Below are 18,630 nucleotides of genomic sequence, written 5' to 3' on the forward strand. Positions count from 1 at the left end.
ATGAAAGGTATCTAATATGTCTCATGTCTTACAAAAACCGTCTTTTTTTAAACTGTGTTTGACTCAGTGGAAAACTGCCATATTCTGATTTAGGTTTGTTTGTGAAATGAATCTGGTCAATATGAAGCCATGATATCACTACACCCTTTCTCTTATAAATCACATCAATTTACTCAGTAGAAATGACCGAGTCGTATTCTCTCATTCCCCCATAATCCAATCACTTCCTCTCATAAGCACTTTTCTCCTGGTTTTCACAATAATGCATTTTCTGTAACTAATAACCATCATTTCCTGATTATCATGCTTCTATCCTTGCACAGGAATGTGGGTCTTATGGAGGTCAGGGTCATCTTTCTCATCCATCTGTGTCCTGGTGCTAAGACAGCAGTTAAGTGTGCTAGTTTGAAGATAAGTCTGGATAGCCCATCATTTAGCATAATCCTCAAAAATAAAACTGAATACTTTAGTCTTCCAACAGAAATTCATGGTTGGCAGTTTGCTTAAAATCAGCTCTTTTTTTTCTTTTTCCCAATGAAAACTGTGTGTTTCAGTTATTTAATTTTATAGTCATCCAGGTTACTTTAACCTCTATTTAAACAGTTACATTAGGCCATATTTACTCTCCCATGTTTAGCTCTGAGGAAATGAAAGGGACAAAGAAAAACAAGTTCTCTCAGGCAAAACTTTCCAGAAGAAGGGGCATATAATAAGGACATGAAATCTCACTACTTTTTATCACACAGAAACATTTCTTTAATAGTACCAAGCAACTGGGTATCAGCAGGGATTGGGAAAGAAGGTGCTGAAAAGAGAAGCATAACCCTCTGCCCCATACATCTATGTCCTTGCCTTCATGGGGTATTGGAACATCTGGGATTTTCCTTTGTAGCTCAGTATATCCTGGCATTAGGAGACTTGGCAGTTGACCAAAAAGCATTGTATTGTGTAACTGTACGAGATCCAAAATGAGGTCAATGATCTCACTGTCATTCATTTTCCATCTAACACTGACCCTCCACAATTATTCAAGTTCGGCCAATCTTATTTTCCTTATAAATGCAAAAGTGAAGCTCAGGATAAGTGCAGGTTGTGAGGGAATAAAGTTTCCCTAGCTCTGGAAAACATTTCTTGCCCTTTCCCTTACTGTGACACAACACTGTGATCTTCTGTGCTGGTAACTATATAAATCTAAGTTATGATGAAAATATTTAATCTTGCAGAGTAGATTTGGCTTCTGGGTAATCAATCAGTTCAGTAACAACAGTTCCATCAAACTACTTTATGAGACAGTAGGACAATTCCTATGAGGATAATCTGCAAGGCAGAAGGCTGAATAGGTTATCTGTGTGATGGGAGAACCAGACTGTACTGAACAATCTATAACATTTTCCATGGAGTAATTCTATAACCACTCTTAGTTCAGAACACTGGCATTATTTATTTGTTTGAAATTTACAAATGTGTTAAAGAATCTCAAAAATAACTCCTGTAGCCTTACATTTGCCTTCATAACAAACAACTGATATCAACAAACTAAGCCTTACCTTAGTCACTGGATATTCAGAATTATAAGGCATTTCTGCTTTAGCACAACAGTCAAATCCTCAGCACTTGCAAAAAATATTTAGGATTTCTTTTATGTAATTTGTGCTGCTATTGAAGCTACTTTTCTTCATATTCTGGGAAATGAGTCTAATCTTTTTCAGATTAAATGCTGCAACATTCTGAATATGAATATAATACTTATAATATTTTCTTTAGGTTTGAGAGACACACAAATTTATGAGAACTCAATGAATTATACAGAAAAATAATTTGAAAATTATTTCACAACCAAAGTAACTTCACCTTTGGCAGAAGCAGTGTCTTACAGAGACATTTCTTGAAAATCAGGTGAAACAGTGGTTAACTTCTGCCCTCAAATCTGCAAACACAACTCCCATTGATTTTATGGGCTAAGTACTCAGGGTATTTTACATAGCAGCTAAGCACCCTTAAGCCCTAACAGACCATGTATATTGGCTGTGTATCAGCAGGCTAATCCAGAGGATGCTTGGCCCTGTCCATGCAGGAAAGGAGAGAGGGATCAACACCTGTTCTCTGGACACATTCTGCAAGGCTGCCCAGAGTACCTAATCAGCTTAGTGTATTCTGAATTTTTCTTTCCTGCTATAGGTTTTGCTAAAGAAAAAAGGGAACTAAGCTGTTTTTTAAGCCTGTTTAAGGGTATATCCAAAGACTAGTCTTTGGCAAGTATGAGGTAGCTAGAGAAGTGCCCTTGCCAAAGATCAGCCACTGCATAGGGAGGCTCCCAGCACTGCTGAAGAACAAAGTAGCTCCCAGCTGGCTACCCAGCTGTGACATGTCACCTTCCTCTTTTTTTCCTTCTCAGCTGATTGCCATTAGCCCAGGAAAAAGCCCAGCACCCAGCCATGATATCCGGAATAGTGCCCATGCTTCCTTGACTCCACAGAGGTATGTTTTATAGGCAGCTTATCTCCTGATGTGTCACCAATTTAGCTCACAGGAAATTTGTTGCTGCCTACTTCACTCAACACAGACACAGGTCAGCAATGCCAGACGCTTGTGCTGGAAGAACGGGTGAAACTTTATAACTTCTACCCCTACACTTTTTTAACTATCCAGTACTGTGTTCAGTGAATGACACTGTACTGGCATAAAAAGGTCTCGTGCTGTCTAATGAGATTTTTATTCTTTTAAGTGCCATCTTCTCAGTGCGACTGCTAGGAAGCTAGTTCTTCCTTAAACCAAATTATCACTGTCTAGAGAAGAAATTGTAAAGAGGATCATACCTTTATGAATTTATATGTGTTTCCATTATCTGCTGCTTCATCTGGTTTTAATCCCTAACTTTTCTAAACTCAGTAACAATTTTTTGAAAACAAGTGTTTGTATATGTCAGCAGCTGAGTTCTGTCAACTTAATAGTAAGACATCTCCCCAGAGCTTCTGGCTCAAGAGTTGCACAACTTCTGTTAGCTATTTTCTGCTCCATCTGGGTTGGTTTGGGTTTTTTCTTCTTCTTCATGTAAAATATTGCATTGATTTACAGGCAGAGCATCTCCATAAGAGTCACTGGACAAAGAAAGTAAATGCACATACAAATGACTCTGAAGCTGATTCCAATACTTCTCAATCCCAAGGACTGCTACTGTACTTTACACGAAAAACAGGCTGTTGTGAGCTTTACCATCATGGTGTCCAAATGTCTTTGCCCTTTGGGGCTTAAAATTTTTCCATTTAAATTGCTAACCTGCAAATGAAGGTGACAATATTTGCTTACCTAGTAGAAAACTGTAAGGTATTTAAAGACAGATGGATTTATTATTGTTCAGTGAGAGTACAGATACTATGAGGGGCATTACATAAAAGCCTCCTGCATTCACATCCCATGATGGTAAAAACACAACTGGAACAAAATAAATATGTGGACCACTGAGTACTACCTGGTACACAGCTGTTTAAGTCCACGGCATCTCCATTGTTAGTATTTTGTAGCGGGAAAGAAGTGAAGGAGTTGTGATTTAGTCAGGCTACTCACAGTGATTCTCAGTTATTCTGCACAGGCCAGATGCTGAACCTCAGATATTCTCTGACCTACAATGGCTGCAAACTGGTAGGGGAAGTCATATGTCCCCATGATAACTGCCTAAATAATTTTTGTTTTCTGTCACCTTCTCTTAAATACTTAGTGATGACCTATATGTGAGAACTAACTCATCTCTCACTTGGAATCTTAAATCCCCAGTTGAGGCATAAGAGTTCTATTGTGTCATGGCTACTCTGATTTTTAAACTCTGTAAGTGTATATGGTATTGCAAAGAAATCTTAATTCCTGTAAAATTATTGCTTAAATTATATTACCAGGAACATATATCAGGACTTCAGGAAACCATTACAATGTAAGTGAACAGGCTTTTAGTCAAAGAATTAAAAAAGGACTACTTTTCTTGACACACCCCACAGGTGAAGGTGTATTGAAAATGACAAATCAACCCAAACTAGCCAAAATTGAGACTTACCAGGTCTAGACATGGAGCATTGTTAAGGATTGAAATGGGTGTTAGGTAAGCAGTACATATAATAGAGCATACAAAAGGCATTGAACTATCAAGAAGTGTTAAGTATGTATACCTACCCCATGATTTATGTCATATTTCATAGGTGAAGAGTTGCAATAAATCCCTATTAACTTCACCAATACTGTAGGTCTATGAAGAAATAACTTCTACCAAGTGGTTTTGCTTATTTAGGTGAGCATCACATTGTTACAGCATTATGAGACATAGCAGATATCCTTACTTACAGCCAGGAAGTGTTTGTGTTGAAATCCAAGGTGAAGAGCTGCCATAACCAGCATTTGTACTGGCAGCAACTGCAAATCTGTACCATCTGTATTTCTTCAGTCCATGCACTGTGTCTTCTATCCAGTCGTCCATCACATTTTCATATAAATATTGATGCATCTCATATTCAACACATTTCTCAGTTTCCCAGTCACTGCAGTGGGTGGATTGTAGCTGTGTGGTAATCTTGTAGTTTTGAAAGTAGCCAAGGATAGATTTTGGTTTTCTCCAATTCAAGGTCACACTTGTTGATTGCACATTGGAAAAAACAATATCCCTGGGAGCACTAGGAACTGCAGATTAAAACACTTGTAAAATATCTTAATTTGAATGAAATTGATTGCAAATATACTCCTTTTGTCCAGTGTTGAAAAAATATATTAATAAGCATGTCTAAAGATGAGGATTCAACTTCATATGGTTAACAAGGAGTAATTCCATTGACATTAATTACAGATATATATAGGTGACGTACATTTACAATAGTTTCTGAATAAAGAAAAGTACTTTCGCAGGGGCAGCTTTGAGAAGTGTGACATTTCTGTTGCTACTTTTGGGGCCATGTCTCAACTGAGGGAGGGCATATGAAGCAAAGTTATTTTTGGCCTACCCACAGCATCTTTTACTGTTGTTGCTAACTGCGCTTCTTCACCTCTCACTTAGAAATATTAGTTTGTCTCTCTCTCGCTAACATATGAAATCCTCAAAAAATACTTCGAAGTTTCCCAAGTTTCTGAATGGAAAGTATCAATAAATATAGTATGTTTGCTTAGCGTTATGTAAGTGCTTTACAAGTTGTTCAGCAAATAACAAATTAAAAGAACAATGACAGAAAGAGCTGAGCAACATGGCAATACAGAGCAAAAAAAAAAAAAAGAAAGAAACTTCCCATAAACATTGCTTCCATTTTTTTACATACATGGGTATACATGGGTATACACAGGTTATATCCATGTCCGTGGAGGCAGAGGTGGTGCATGCTATGTACATACACACACATACACACACACTTACTCTGTCTATATCGAGTCTACGCCCAACTCTCACAGACCAAATGCAACATATGGTTTTGTGCTATATCACATAATCATACAGTAAGCTAATATTATCTCTAAGACTCTGTAAGATAATACTAACACTGTCTGTGGCAAAAACTGTGCAGACCAATCAGCTCAGAAATAATTTTGTGCACTAAGCTTGAAAGAGTGCTTTAGGGTCTTTGGGTGAAGAGGTATCACTGGAAAAAGAAAAACACATGATACACCCTCAGACTGAAACTGAAGAAGTCGCAAGGCTTATATAAAGAAGAAAAGCATCCCAGACCAACATTACTGGAGAAGAAAGAGAAAACCTTCCTTCTTTTCTTTCAGTCTTGTGGGAATACCTGACCTCTGCTTTGTGGTTCAACAATTTGTTTATTGAAATCATCATAATATAACAAGCTGAAAATTCTCCACTATATATGAATATTTAACAAGAAATGTAAATTATGAGTCAAACCAAGCTGTGATGATGAAAAGGCTGAGAAATTAAAATCCTTTCAAATGAGTGTAAAGCAGGTGAAGCCTGCAGGAAGCAGAGCAGGCACAGAACTGTGTGCCCTTCCCCTGTCCTTCTGCTCAGCTCTCATACAGAAGTACACAACAACACAGCACGGAACAGCCCTATGTGCTCCCACCCTGCTACACACTCACCAGGCACAGAACAAGAGCAAACTGGCTAAGAAAAGGTCTGCACTAAAGGCAACTTTTTTCATTATACCTCTTGCTATCAAAATTAAAGTTCTTTTCCTCTGTTGTTATTAGCATGAATATAAATACAGAAAGTAGTGAAAAACCCAAAACATGCAGTATCATTTTTACTTGGAGATGTAATACTCAGTTTATCCACATTCAAAAAAAAAACCCAACAAAACTCTACAATACTTTCATAAAAGTTCTATACACTCTATTAGCTCTTCATGTAAATTGCAAGAATGAGCTTAATTTAGACATCAGTTAGTGGAAAATAAAGGCAGAAAAATGCTAAATGGTTACTAGGATACCACAGTATCTTTCCTCTAAAAATCCACTACTCTATTGTAGTATAAGCTATTAATATCTTTTAAGATAATGTAAAAAGTATGAATCTTACACACTTAATTATGATAATGATAAATGTGGGATAGAATGGATAAAACTAAGTGGAAAAAAAGTTACCACCTCGTTTCACTCTGTAGTTGTTAAAGTGTTTTAAGCCTAATATTATGTATTCCAGAAATTAAAAAATTGAGTCCGTAATTCCAAAGGCATCAGAACAGGTAAAAATAAAAAGAATTTAAGAAAATTCAATTCTCCTTTTTCTCATTCAGAGGGGAATACTCTTTTTTTCTTTGATAAGGAATATGGCCTCACTTTTCCAGACACGACTCCAGGAACTTTTGCTGTGATAGGAACAGTCATCATTGTCAAATTTGGAATAAATGTGAAAGTACGCAACATGGAGATGGAAACAATGGGCTTTAATGTCTCTTAGTCTACTATTACTAAGTTCTATCTGCTGAAAACTGATTATTGGGCTATATTCCCATACTGAAACAGGGGCTTGCAATAAAGTAGATAGTAACTGGTTGCATGCTGAGTGTTAATAGGAAGATGGAAATATACACTTCCTCAAATGTGCAGCTGGTAAAGCCATGGCTGGCACAACTGCAACCTCTGCCCCTGAACAAGGCAGGTTAAAGAGGCCAGTCACAGATATAGAATGAGCAGTGCCCATGTTCTATACAGCATGGCGGGCTTTCCTTCTTAAAGACAGTACCTTGGTTCCTTAGTTTCAACACAGAGGAGGACATCAACTAAGAGTTAGCTTTTGCAGTAAAGATGGAAAAGACATTTGGCTTTCTTAGAACTAGAAGTTATATCAGGCAAAATGACAGTGGCTTTGCTTTGTGGGCTATCACACAAACCAAGAAATGTCTAATAAATCCAACCTCCATGAGCTTTCCATGTATTTGGAAAAGAGACAAACTCACGAAGAGTGGGGAAAAGAATGGAGGGATGAGAAATAATATTTTCTCTATCTGTCCTTTCTCCCACTGACTACAGAGGGAGCCTGTACTCATGACCTTCACAAGGCTGAAGGTAATGTCTGTGATTATCTCAGAAAGTAACACTACATGAAAACCATAATTTTTAAATATAAACTTGCAGGTATCATGGTACCAGACATTAGATAACCATTTCTTCTTTTCATATGAAAGTTTTCATACCTAATTTATTTTGTCATTTTCCCAGTTTATTAAGACCCATATAAACAAAAAGTTTTGAACTCACAAAATAAAATGTCAGTCAGCAGAATTCACAGTAAAATTTTCTCTGCCAGTGCCTAGACAGACCTTTAAAATGAAACTAGAGCTTTAAACGTTACAGTTTAAAATCAGTCTTATCTCCTTGCTTACACAGAAAAACCTAATATAAATATCAGGACAAATGAAAATATTTGCTCTGAATCTGAAGCAAATCAAAGAGGTTTGATCCTAGGTCCACAGTGAAGAGGAGTGACACCCAGTGGCACAGTGTCTCCTGCACTTGATGACTGTGTTCACAGACCATTTCAAGACAGCTATGCTATTGGGTTACAGATACAAAGAGGATTACAATTACTCTAGCATGGAGAATCAGATTTCCATTCCTCAAGAATGACTAAAATTCCCCCAACTTTTTCTGTCCACAGATGGTACTGATTTGAAAAACCATTCCATGCTTCCTAGAGTAATCAAGCAGCTTGTTTAAATTTTCTGAACATGACTTAACTAAGATGAAGTGATCACTGTTCACAGTCAAAATTATTGAAGTCAAAAATTGTGTCTATGTCAGTGACTATTTCAGCTTACATTGGAACTGTAAGGTACATAAAGACTTATGTATCTGTTCTTATACACTGCTGCTTAGATATATTCCTAATGGGAAGTTTATTATTAATCCCAATTTCCAGAAAGATGCAAAGAAAGATAAAACATGAAAAAGGCTGTGTTTGTGGTGTTGTAAGAAACTAATTGTTGAGGACTGTGCTCTGATTAGCTAGCTGGCCTTCTTGTGCTAGTCCCATGTTTAAATTTCTCAAGAATCATACATAGGATCCCTTTAGTCTCATCATACAGCTGACAGTCTTTCCCTATATGTTACATTTGCTACGATTCATCTAGCTCTGGGAGTAGGGAGTTTTCCTAAGTCTGAAACATTTGGTGCAATGTACTCCAATTTTCCATTTAATAACTTCTAATGCAGCTTCTGAAAGCCAGTCAGGGAGCTGGCAGAGAGGCTGTGAAATGCTTGTGAATTTGGTTGCTGGACTGGAGGAGGAATGAGGTGTTTTCAGATTCATCTACCATTATTCACATGATGGCTAAATTTCAATTAAAATGCCTGAAGTCAGATCCACATGGGATTTTGAGTTCCTAAAACTTATTTACGTGCCTGAACTCCCACTGAAGGTGACAGGAAGCTAAGCACCTAAACAGAAGTTACTTTCACAGATCTTGGCCCTGGTTCCCTATGCTTGTCTGGCTGCAATGCTAATCAACCCTTCCAAAGTTGGTGGACTGCTCTGAAATTAGGTTTTTATTTGAGAACATAAATGAAAGGAAAATCCTGATAGAAAAGGCACGAGTACTGTGCAAAAGTTCAGATCAAGTTTAACTTGGTCAGTGAAACCGGTTTAAACTAAAAAAAACATTTGGTAGACAAAATCTTATTCACAATGCAAAGATAACCTAAGGGCAGCAAAGGACACACACACAGACACACACAAACCTACTGAGCAAAGAGAGGTTATGGCTTTCTGTGCAGACTTCTGTGGAAAGCAATGACTACAGCTGCACGGGCCGTGAACAGAAGATGGTAACATGATCCGGCATAGTTCCTAACGAAGTTAATAAAAAAAAAAGGCTGCCTACAGAACAGCTGCTTGTAGCTGGAGTTTGGATGAAAAGAACAGTGGCAGCCTAGAAGTCTGATAGGTGGTATTAGGAGCATCAATAGGAGGAAAGGGAAGAACAAAGTAGAACAGATAGCAGTGAGCACACACCAAAAAAAGTCTTCAGAAAATGGAAGTATCTGAAAAGAAAAGAGTATTCTCTATTGATTATCTCTATTAAATTTTGATAGCATAGTTACCAAATGAGATCCCTGGGTTAAGCTGGTAACCCTGATCATACTAAATACTAAGCCAGTATAGACTGCTAGACTACATTACAGAGACTCACCACAATGTAATGTCCTGCTCAGCATGAATAAATACATCATGAATAGGTCCCAAATTATTTTAATGACATAAAAATGTAAAAAACTAGACTATTTTTCCCATGACTCGGGACTGACATTATCAGACATGCTTTACAGGAAACTGTACAGTTGAGAACACATCTTAAAAGAGCTTCTCTGGATTGTGTTTCTTAGTCCTTAGTACATTAGAAAACTCGGTCTCTAACTGTGGGATCTAAGAACTGAAAAATCAAGTCCTACAAATCTAAGGAGAAATGCACTTCTTTAAGCTAAACAGAGAAGTCATGAAAAGCTGTCAGTACTTGAGTCTTAAATAAGAATGTTCAGCTTTCCATCAAACTAAATCACAGTCTACTTTTCAGTAAACAATGTATTTAACCTGTAAATTCTCTCCATGCTAGCTTTGTATGTATATGCCACCACAATTTCTTATATATTAATGCAGAGTTGACCTAGACCCCATTAAAATATTCCTTCATCTATTTTTATCAACCTGTTTATAAAAATAACATCAATACAATTTCACTGGCAGCAACCAAGTGATCACAGGATTTGTTTAGTGAAGATTTGCCCTCAACATCAAAGACACTAACTTAAATTTGGACAAAACAACTAATCAGAAAATGTGAAAAAAAGATCTACATTACAAAAACCCCCTGAGTCTGGGGGGAAAAAATCAGTCATCTTGGAAAGAAATGTTTCAAAGATTCTTAGTCATGATTCGCTCTGCAATTTCAGAATGATTTTACTTTAATATCATTTGGAAACATGAACTTGGAGCACTGATTGAACATGTGAAACACACTGCTCTTAGCTGTATTAGTGACAGGGTACAGTGAAGTTCTGCCATTTTCAGTACTGTGGCTCTGCAGTAGGCTCATTCCTCAGGATAACCAGGCCAACACACTGCACTGCACACCATGCTTGCACCCTAAGAACCACTTTGGGTTATGGTTTTAAATATTGTTCCAGTACATTATGGTCATCTGTCATTTTCTTCACTGATTAATGAGGAAATTCATGTAACTCCAACTCAGAGACGTCATTTCATATACTAAGGATATATGGGGAAGGAAACAGCATTTCCTTGAATATGACGAAGGCCTTAAGCCCCTGCTGTGTTTTGTGCTTCTTACAGGCCTTGATGAAAAAAATCCCACATTTTCCAATGGCCATCTCCATACTGGAGATACCAACCCTGAATATTTGAAGTTTCCCTTGTGCAGAGAGTAAAGACATTTTGTGCATACATAACAAAAGATGATCTTAATTTGCCACCTCCACACGAAAAGACCTAAGAAACTTTCCCAGTATCAATTCTTCTAGGCTCCTTCATGCGCAAGGCATGTGCACAAGCTACAGTATTGGCCAGCAAAACTAAGACCAGATTAAAGCATGTTTCTTGGGCAGATTTCTATCCATATTTCTTATAAATGTAAGCCCTGAATGAATCTCTGTTTAGTAGAAAACAAATGGTGAGAACTGTCACTACAATGCAACCTCTTCAAGACTCTGTGCTCAGTTATAATATTAAGTATGACCAGCAGTAAGGGGCAGCTGGGAATTACTCTGCGTGTCTTAATACTACAATCAACATGATTAATATCCTCAGACAATAATGAAAAGTCTATAAAGAAAAATCTAAATTAAAAAATGAAAGTAGCAGCAGTTTTCTTCATATTATTCATCTTTTGAACACCCCCAACTGGCTTTTTAATTGTTCTATTTTTATTGTCACCTGAATGACTATTACATTTGTCTCAGACTTGTGAGCTAACTGAATATCCACAGCTTTATTGTGCCTTTTGGAAAAGTTTCCTATCATTTGATGGCTTTCTCCCTCTGAAAATTCATTCAACCATAATGAAACTTCATTTTAGTACTTGGATTATCATGAAAATAATCCAAGGACAACTATTCATTCATAAAATCCTAACTCTTTTATGCATGTGTATGTATACTATATTATCTTTTGTATCCTTTATAATGTATTTAATCACAAAATACTACTACTACAACTACAAAGTCAACAGTTTTTATAACTCACTGCAGGCTGACAGACTTGGTATACCATGACAATTGAGCTAGATTGGGCACAAAACACTACTAATCTCCTCATAAATTTAAAATTCATGATTCATGTTTACCCAGATATGAACAAATTTACCTCAAAAAAGGCAAATAATCTTGCTAAGAGTTTAAAGGTCAAACGCTATGCAGTGGGACACTGAGCCAAATTCAATTTCACTTTATGTCAGAAATAAATGCATTGACAGTGACTCAGTGCTGGCTACATATTCTGTGACTAATCTTAGACCACCATAAATAAGAAGCTGACAACAGCTATTAAACTGTTTCCATTCCCATCCATGAATCTCCAATTCCTAGTATCCAGTCACCACAAAACAATTCATGCAAACACACAGTTAAAAAATGTCCTAATAATAACTAGTTTGTTGTAAATATGACTAAGCAACAACAAAGCAAGAAAGGGTCTGTGCTGTATAAGTGGCAAAAACTACATGCATTGTAGTATAAATGCTTCCCTTAGGGAAACTCCCAGTGGTAAGACACATAAGACACATGTAGTTGCAAAATAAAGACTGGTTTTGGTTTTTTCCCCTGCTAGTACAACTCTGCAACATAGACTACAGGAGATTGGCAGTCTGTCTCTCAAAGCCCAGGCTTAATTCACAGCTTTCTCAGTCTTTCCTCAAGCACAAATTAATAGCCAACATCAAATTTCTCAGAATTAACTTTTAAGGTTCCAGGCTTCTTTAACACTACTGAAAGCCTTTCCCCCATCCTCTAAGATGTAAAGCATCTGGATAGCCTCCTGTTCTCCTCTGTACCACAGCGTAACAACCCTCCTATGTCTTACCCCAAGTCTGAACACCATTCCCAGGTTCAGTCTTGCTTGTTCTCTGAGTCAGGGCTGGCCATTCAGCAGCCCTCATTTAAAAGAAAGTTTCAAGAGTTATGACTACGTTTAAGAAGTGTACTGAAGTGCACAAGCACATGCATCTGCATCCAGCACAGCAGCTAAACTCAGTGCATTATTGCCAGCCAGCAATGTATGAGTATGCTTATGTCTAATATTTAAACAATGCCCTTTCAAAAGCAGATTTTGAACCTGCTAATAAACAGAAGTTTCTGAGGAAACAAGAGAATAAACAACCCAGGCAGAAGTCTTATATTGCCAAGGAACTGGACAGAAGGGTACCAGCAAGGATCACAAAATGGCAGCATTTGTAGGGAAGCTGTTGATGAGGAAGCCAATTTAGAGAGAACATTTTCATCAGAAATAGGTATGAGTGTGCCACCTCATAGTTCAGATAATGGAAGTGGTGAGGCTGCAGTGGGATGAACTGTACGTGAGGATGGGCAGCCATCAAAGTACAACCCTGGCTATTTTCACTATGTTGGCCACATTACACCAACAAGGGACTGCCTTGGTTGTCCCCATTTGGAGCTCAGCCATCTGACCTGGGACCAAAGCAGCAGTAGTTCTGCTGAGAACACAGACATGATCTACAATTAATTGAGACATGCACAACCCCCAGTCTAATTTTAAGAAGTGTGGAAATCAAAGTTCATAATGGTACACCAAGGGTTCGTGAACAGGAGGGATCCAAAAGTGGTGCATGCCACTCAGGAAGTTACAAGAGGGTCTAAGAGTAAAGGTGAGCCTGATCTCCTCCAAAATCAGATGTCTGATTCCAGTCTGCATAGCAGAGCTGCTTCACTCTGCTTGTCATCCAGAACATAAACCTGGTTGCTGACACAGACTCTGTATTTATTATTTGACAGAACTGAGAAAACTCACTCTTACAGCTGAAATATATATGAGAATGAATGCTGCAACTCATCTTTTAAGTTATTCAATAACTTAGTAATTAAAGTATTACAAAAGCTAGGTTTGGTTTCCAAGCCCCAGAGGGTACAGTTGTACTCCTCCATCCCACCCCTGTGTTTTCTAATCATCCAGCTGTTCTGAACTAGAGACCTCCTTAACTAAACTGCATAAGTTGATGTTACTGAAGAGAATACAAGAATAAGAATTAAATGCAGTAATTGTTTCTGTAATTCAGTAGAAAGGTGAAGTCTTTTCTGGATCCTGCTCACTGAACATATTTTTTATTTTTATATTAAACTATCACCAAAGAAGAAAAAGAAAAAAGATAAATACTCCCTGAAGTAAAATCACCCCTGACTAGGGAAGAGAACTGAAACAGGCCTTTGTTTCCTTCATTGAGATCTGGGCTTCTCTCCACTTCCAGTTTAGAAGCTGGGCACATAGCTATTTACACAAAACTAACACTGTATTTTGCCCTGAAACTCCAAGTTTTGCATGTCAAATGAAAGCACAGCCAAGGCTGGGTGAAGTGTGTGTGTGGAAAGGCAGACAGACTTTGGGAACAATTGTTCACTTCAATGCCAAAATTTCTGCTTACATTCTTCTTTGGATTTAGCTCACAATTATCTTTTGTGTTTAAGAAATTCTATCCATCAAGAGTAATGACAAAGTCTGCCTGTGGAAGCTAAATTCTTCTCAATTGCATGGATTCTGAACAGTTTTGTTGTCAATGAAGTCATAGCACTGGCAGCAAGTAAAAGTAAAGCAACAAAAATTTTGCTCCTAAAAATTTTTTCAGACTTTCAGTCTCCAGGAGGCTAAATGCACTAGGAACAAGGCAGATATTACAAGACAAAAAATAATAGGAGGCAATTAATTCTCATCTCCACATATATTCTAAAAAAAGAAGAAAGAGGAAGCCCTGTTTTTCTTCATTCACTATTAGCAAGACGTTTAAATACAGAAAGACTTAATTGCTTGTATTGAAACAGTTATTTCAGTCCTGCTTATTTCATAGTCATCATTTCAACTGAGCAAAATATTAACTTGAATAATTTTTTACCTTTTTCTGGAAGAGTACTCGTATTGCATATTTGTTCTTCACCATCACCAGCAGATGTTGCAGCTTTTATTTTAATTTGATAAGTAATATTGGAAAGTAGATTTCTAAAAGTGTGAAGTGTATCATAAGATGATAGATTTGTAGAATTTCCTTCAACTGTTATGGTATAATGCGTAATTACACCGTTAGATGAAGCAGGAGGGTCCCACTGCATTAGGATTGATTGCCAACTCATTGCAATACAATGAACATTCTGGACAGGATCTGGTACTAAAAAGATACACATACACCAAAGATTAAGATTCATACACAATTAAAGTGGTAATCAGAGAAAAAATTGTTAGAGAGGCAGACTCAATGTTCATAGCAAGGATCAAACATTGCAATGTCAGACAAATTAATAAAAAAAACATATTGAGAGAACAAAAATAAATCTTTGTCCTCATTTAATGGTTCACTTCCAGCTACTATGAATGTGATTGATGATAGGACTTAAAAGACAAGAGGCCACCTATCTGGCTTTTTCCTAGTTGTGTGCTCCAATTTTGTTTTCACATCTCATATTCTTCACATGTTTCTTTAAATAAAGTGTAGTAAAACATACACAGCAGTGTGAAATCCACATACATACTCCACAACACATCAACAGCAGAAGTTCCTTATTTATCTCATAGCTTTGTTTGTTTTAGGCACTTTATCACACTTCTCTGTCCTTCCAGCAGAGGCATGACCTGCACAGAAGTCATTGGGCAAGATTCAGAGCTATCATATCAGTGCTATTATCTTACTGTTCCCCATCTATTTGCTGGTTCCAGCAGGAGAAATTTTTAAAATGCTTATAATAAATCAATTAAATGTAGCAAATCTTATAATCATGTTGAAAATATGAAAATATGTGAACAATTGGTTGAATAGAAAAATTAATTACAGTATTTCTGAAAGGGCTTAATTACAGGCTGTACCGTATAAGAATACAGTCAGGGATGCCCCAACTTACATTTTCTATTAAAACAGGACCAGGAATCCATAAAATAGTGAAAACAGTGTCAGTGAGGCAGCAGAAATAGAGGGAAACCTATTCACTATCACTACACATAGGTAAATGAATCTCTTTAAAATTATTATTTTTCTTTTCAGAATTTAAAGAAAAAATTGTTTCAAAAAGTAACATCTGCAGAATAAAGAAGATTAACTGACTAGAGACAGAATTCTTAGGGAAACTCAGTGAGGAACTGATCCAGCAATTGCTCAAAATATGGGTTGGAGGGAAAGGAAACATGCTGCAACTACATGAGCATAAAATCTGAGAAAAAGTTATAAAATTACTAGACCATGCTCCTGAGAGCAATGTCCCTCCAGCACTTCTGAAGAAAGCACCATGACTATGGAATATTGGTGACGAAATTATACAACTGATGGATGACCATGGCTCTTTAGCAAGACAACCTTCAGCTGCAGAGATCCAACAGCCAAACTGGACCAATTTAGTGATGGTCCAGATTTCTGATGGTGTTGCAGCTCCTGGGTACAATCTTTTGATACTTTGTCTACTGCTTTTGCTGACAGTATAAAGGAACCTGGGAACCCCCTAAGCCGTGCTAGTTCCCTGGCACTGACAGCCCTGATAAAGCACAGGAGCCTGGGGATCACTCTGACTTGGCAAAGGAGCCACAGTTTTGCACAAAGGCCAGTTTCACAAACCCACAGGTCTCACAGGCTCTTCTTTAGTGAATATTGAGTATTTCACTTTTAGTGGCTAGCTTCCTTCCTAAAGTAAATTATTAGAAAAGTTCAACATTTCCATTTGTTCAATACAATTTCTAGTTCATTTGCAACCCTTTTCTCTGGCTGTTTTTGACACTGTTAGCATTCCAGTTATTTTCATCAGGATCCGAATTATTGCTTTGATATGCAAAGGCTGAGCTCTATCTATTTTTCCTCCCTTTATCTGTGATGCTATTAAAAGATTTATAGTAGCCATATAAGCCTCTCATTTCAGATGAGGACATACCTAATTCTACACTTCCGACATCAACTTCAAACCAGTCTACAAAGGGAATGTGAATAGGTGTCACACAGGCAGAAGACAATGAGACAGTGTTACATTACATTTTCTTTGGAGATAAGAGGAAGACTTGTTCAGCCATACAAGGAAAACATACATAAATATATATAAACAAAACTACAGCTTAGAAAAAGTTTTGTCTAACCTGATTCCATTGTTGTAAAGTGGACAGCATTACTGAACTGATTGCCATTCCCAAGCTTGGTAAATGCAGAGACACTGATAGAATAGGGGCTGAATGGTTCTAATCCAACAAGGTTTGCCTCATGGTTTGAACCTGAAATGTTCTTAAGGAAGGAAAAATCACTAGCATACAAATATAATCTCTAGAAACACTGTAGGTCTCACCTTGAACCTACTGAAATGAACAGAAGATTTACAGCCATAGTTTTGCCTCTTTTATTGAGTAGATTTCAGTCAAATACTGAAAAGTTTTGTCACTTCCACACCACCACATGAACCTCTCTCACCTATTTCCTTACTACACCATTGCAGTGGAAGAGGTCATGGGTCATAACTTTGTATTTTTTTTACTTTACCTGAACTAGACACAGAGATTGATGAAGAGCTTAAAAATAAAAAAACAAAATGACAACAAAAAACCAAACAACCCCCCATCTAAAAAACACAGTTCAATTCTTTTTAGCTATTTTTCTCAGAGCATGCAAGACATATTTTGTTCAAATATTGAGAGGACTATAATACCAGCAGGAAAAGAGCTAAATTTCAGCAAGAAAATCTGGTGAACATCTTGTGGGATCCAAGTTATCAGAGAATTATGCTGTCTAAATACAGTTTTTCTATAAAAATTGCCTGTCCTAAATCTAATTTCTTGCCCATATAACATTACAAAACATGCAGAAATGTAGGTTATAGCAAATATATTCAAGTGCTCCAGCCAGCTGGAGTATTCTAATGGGGTTTGAGACTGCCTCGGACAGACAGTGGAGAATAATCTCTGGTGGTCCCTATGAACACCCCAAGAATGTGTTTCCAAAGATAGCTGGCTGCAGAATCCACAGTTCCTCTTTTGTAGGTGCATTGTGCTCTTTCAAGTATTATGGAAAAAGCTGAGGTGATGCCAGAACTTCACCCCACAATGGGGAATAACAGCTGATGTCATCAGGGGTAGCCCAGTAGGCCACTCCAGTGGGACTGATTGTGCATACAATTAACACCACTGAGTGCATACACTGAACAGCTGCACACAGAGTTTCCTGGCATGCTAAGTCTCTGTAATAAGGAACTGTATTGCTGAGAGAGTTGGAGTAATGAATGTCCTCACAGTCACATGCACACCTTAAATCATTAATGAAATATTAGAAGCTAAAAGCAAATTAAAATAAAATATTTTTCTATCTAATTTTAAAAATTGAATTACAGTTATAGTGGTAGGGTAAGTAAGCTGTCTTAGAAAATAGGAATTTAGAGGAACTTCATAATTCTTGGAGCATAACAGACATTTAAAATAGTTGTCATATATTTTGTACCTAAAGCATGAAAAAAAAATTAAAATTAGACTCTTTATTATAAACATACCTGATAAAACAGTTTTTCAGTGTTGTTTTGATAAATCTTTAAATTATATCTCATAATAACACCATTTGACTGGGGACTTGGATCCCATTTTAGCCACACAGAATCTGCAGTGTAGTTGATAATGGTCAAATTCTGTGGTGGAGCTAATGGCACTGCAAAAGAGAAATGTCTATGAGTTGCAAATGACAAACAATCCAGGCAAAACAAAACACTTTGGAGATGCAGGAGAACATAGATATTGTTGTAGACATTCTTATATGAATTCAAGCAAACAGTACTTCACTGATATTTCAATCTTTTTCTTTCTCTTTGGTATGAAATAAATAGCTTCATCCCAGAATCCATGTTTAGTCAGCAAGGGATTGTAGAAATCTAACAAATCTATTAATCACTTAAACTTCCCTATTGTCAGAACTAACATATTTAACAAAAGTCATACTACATATATTATTGGAATGTGATGCATTTTACTTC

At 37.1% G+C, this 18,630-nt stretch overlaps 1 protein-coding gene across 3 annotated transcripts in view; it reads right to left on the reverse strand.

Moving 5' to 3' along the window:
* PTPRQ (protein tyrosine phosphatase receptor type Q) overlaps positions 1–18,630 on the reverse strand; it is a 132,018-nt gene that overhangs the window by 44,404 nt on the left and 68,984 nt on the right. For all 3 annotated transcript variants that reach the window (XM_071552159.1, XM_071552158.1, XM_071552160.1), the window contains exons 40-43: positions 18,157–18,308; positions 16,763–16,904; positions 14,553–14,822; positions 4,330–4,662 (exon numbers count right to left, since the gene is read on the reverse strand). In XM_071552159.1, coding sequence (XP_071408260.1) covers positions 4,330–4,662; positions 14,553–14,822; positions 16,763–16,904; positions 18,157–18,308 — 897 coding nt within the window. The remainder of the gene's footprint in view (positions 1–4,329; positions 4,663–14,552; positions 14,823–16,762; positions 16,905–18,156; positions 18,309–18,630) is intronic.

This window comes from Pithys albifrons, chromosome 3 (assembly GCF_047495875.1).
Source record: "Pithys albifrons albifrons isolate INPA30051 chromosome 3, PitAlb_v1, whole genome shotgun sequence".
Classification (NCBI taxonomy): Eukaryota; Metazoa; Chordata; class Aves; order Passeriformes; family Thamnophilidae; genus Pithys; species Pithys albifrons.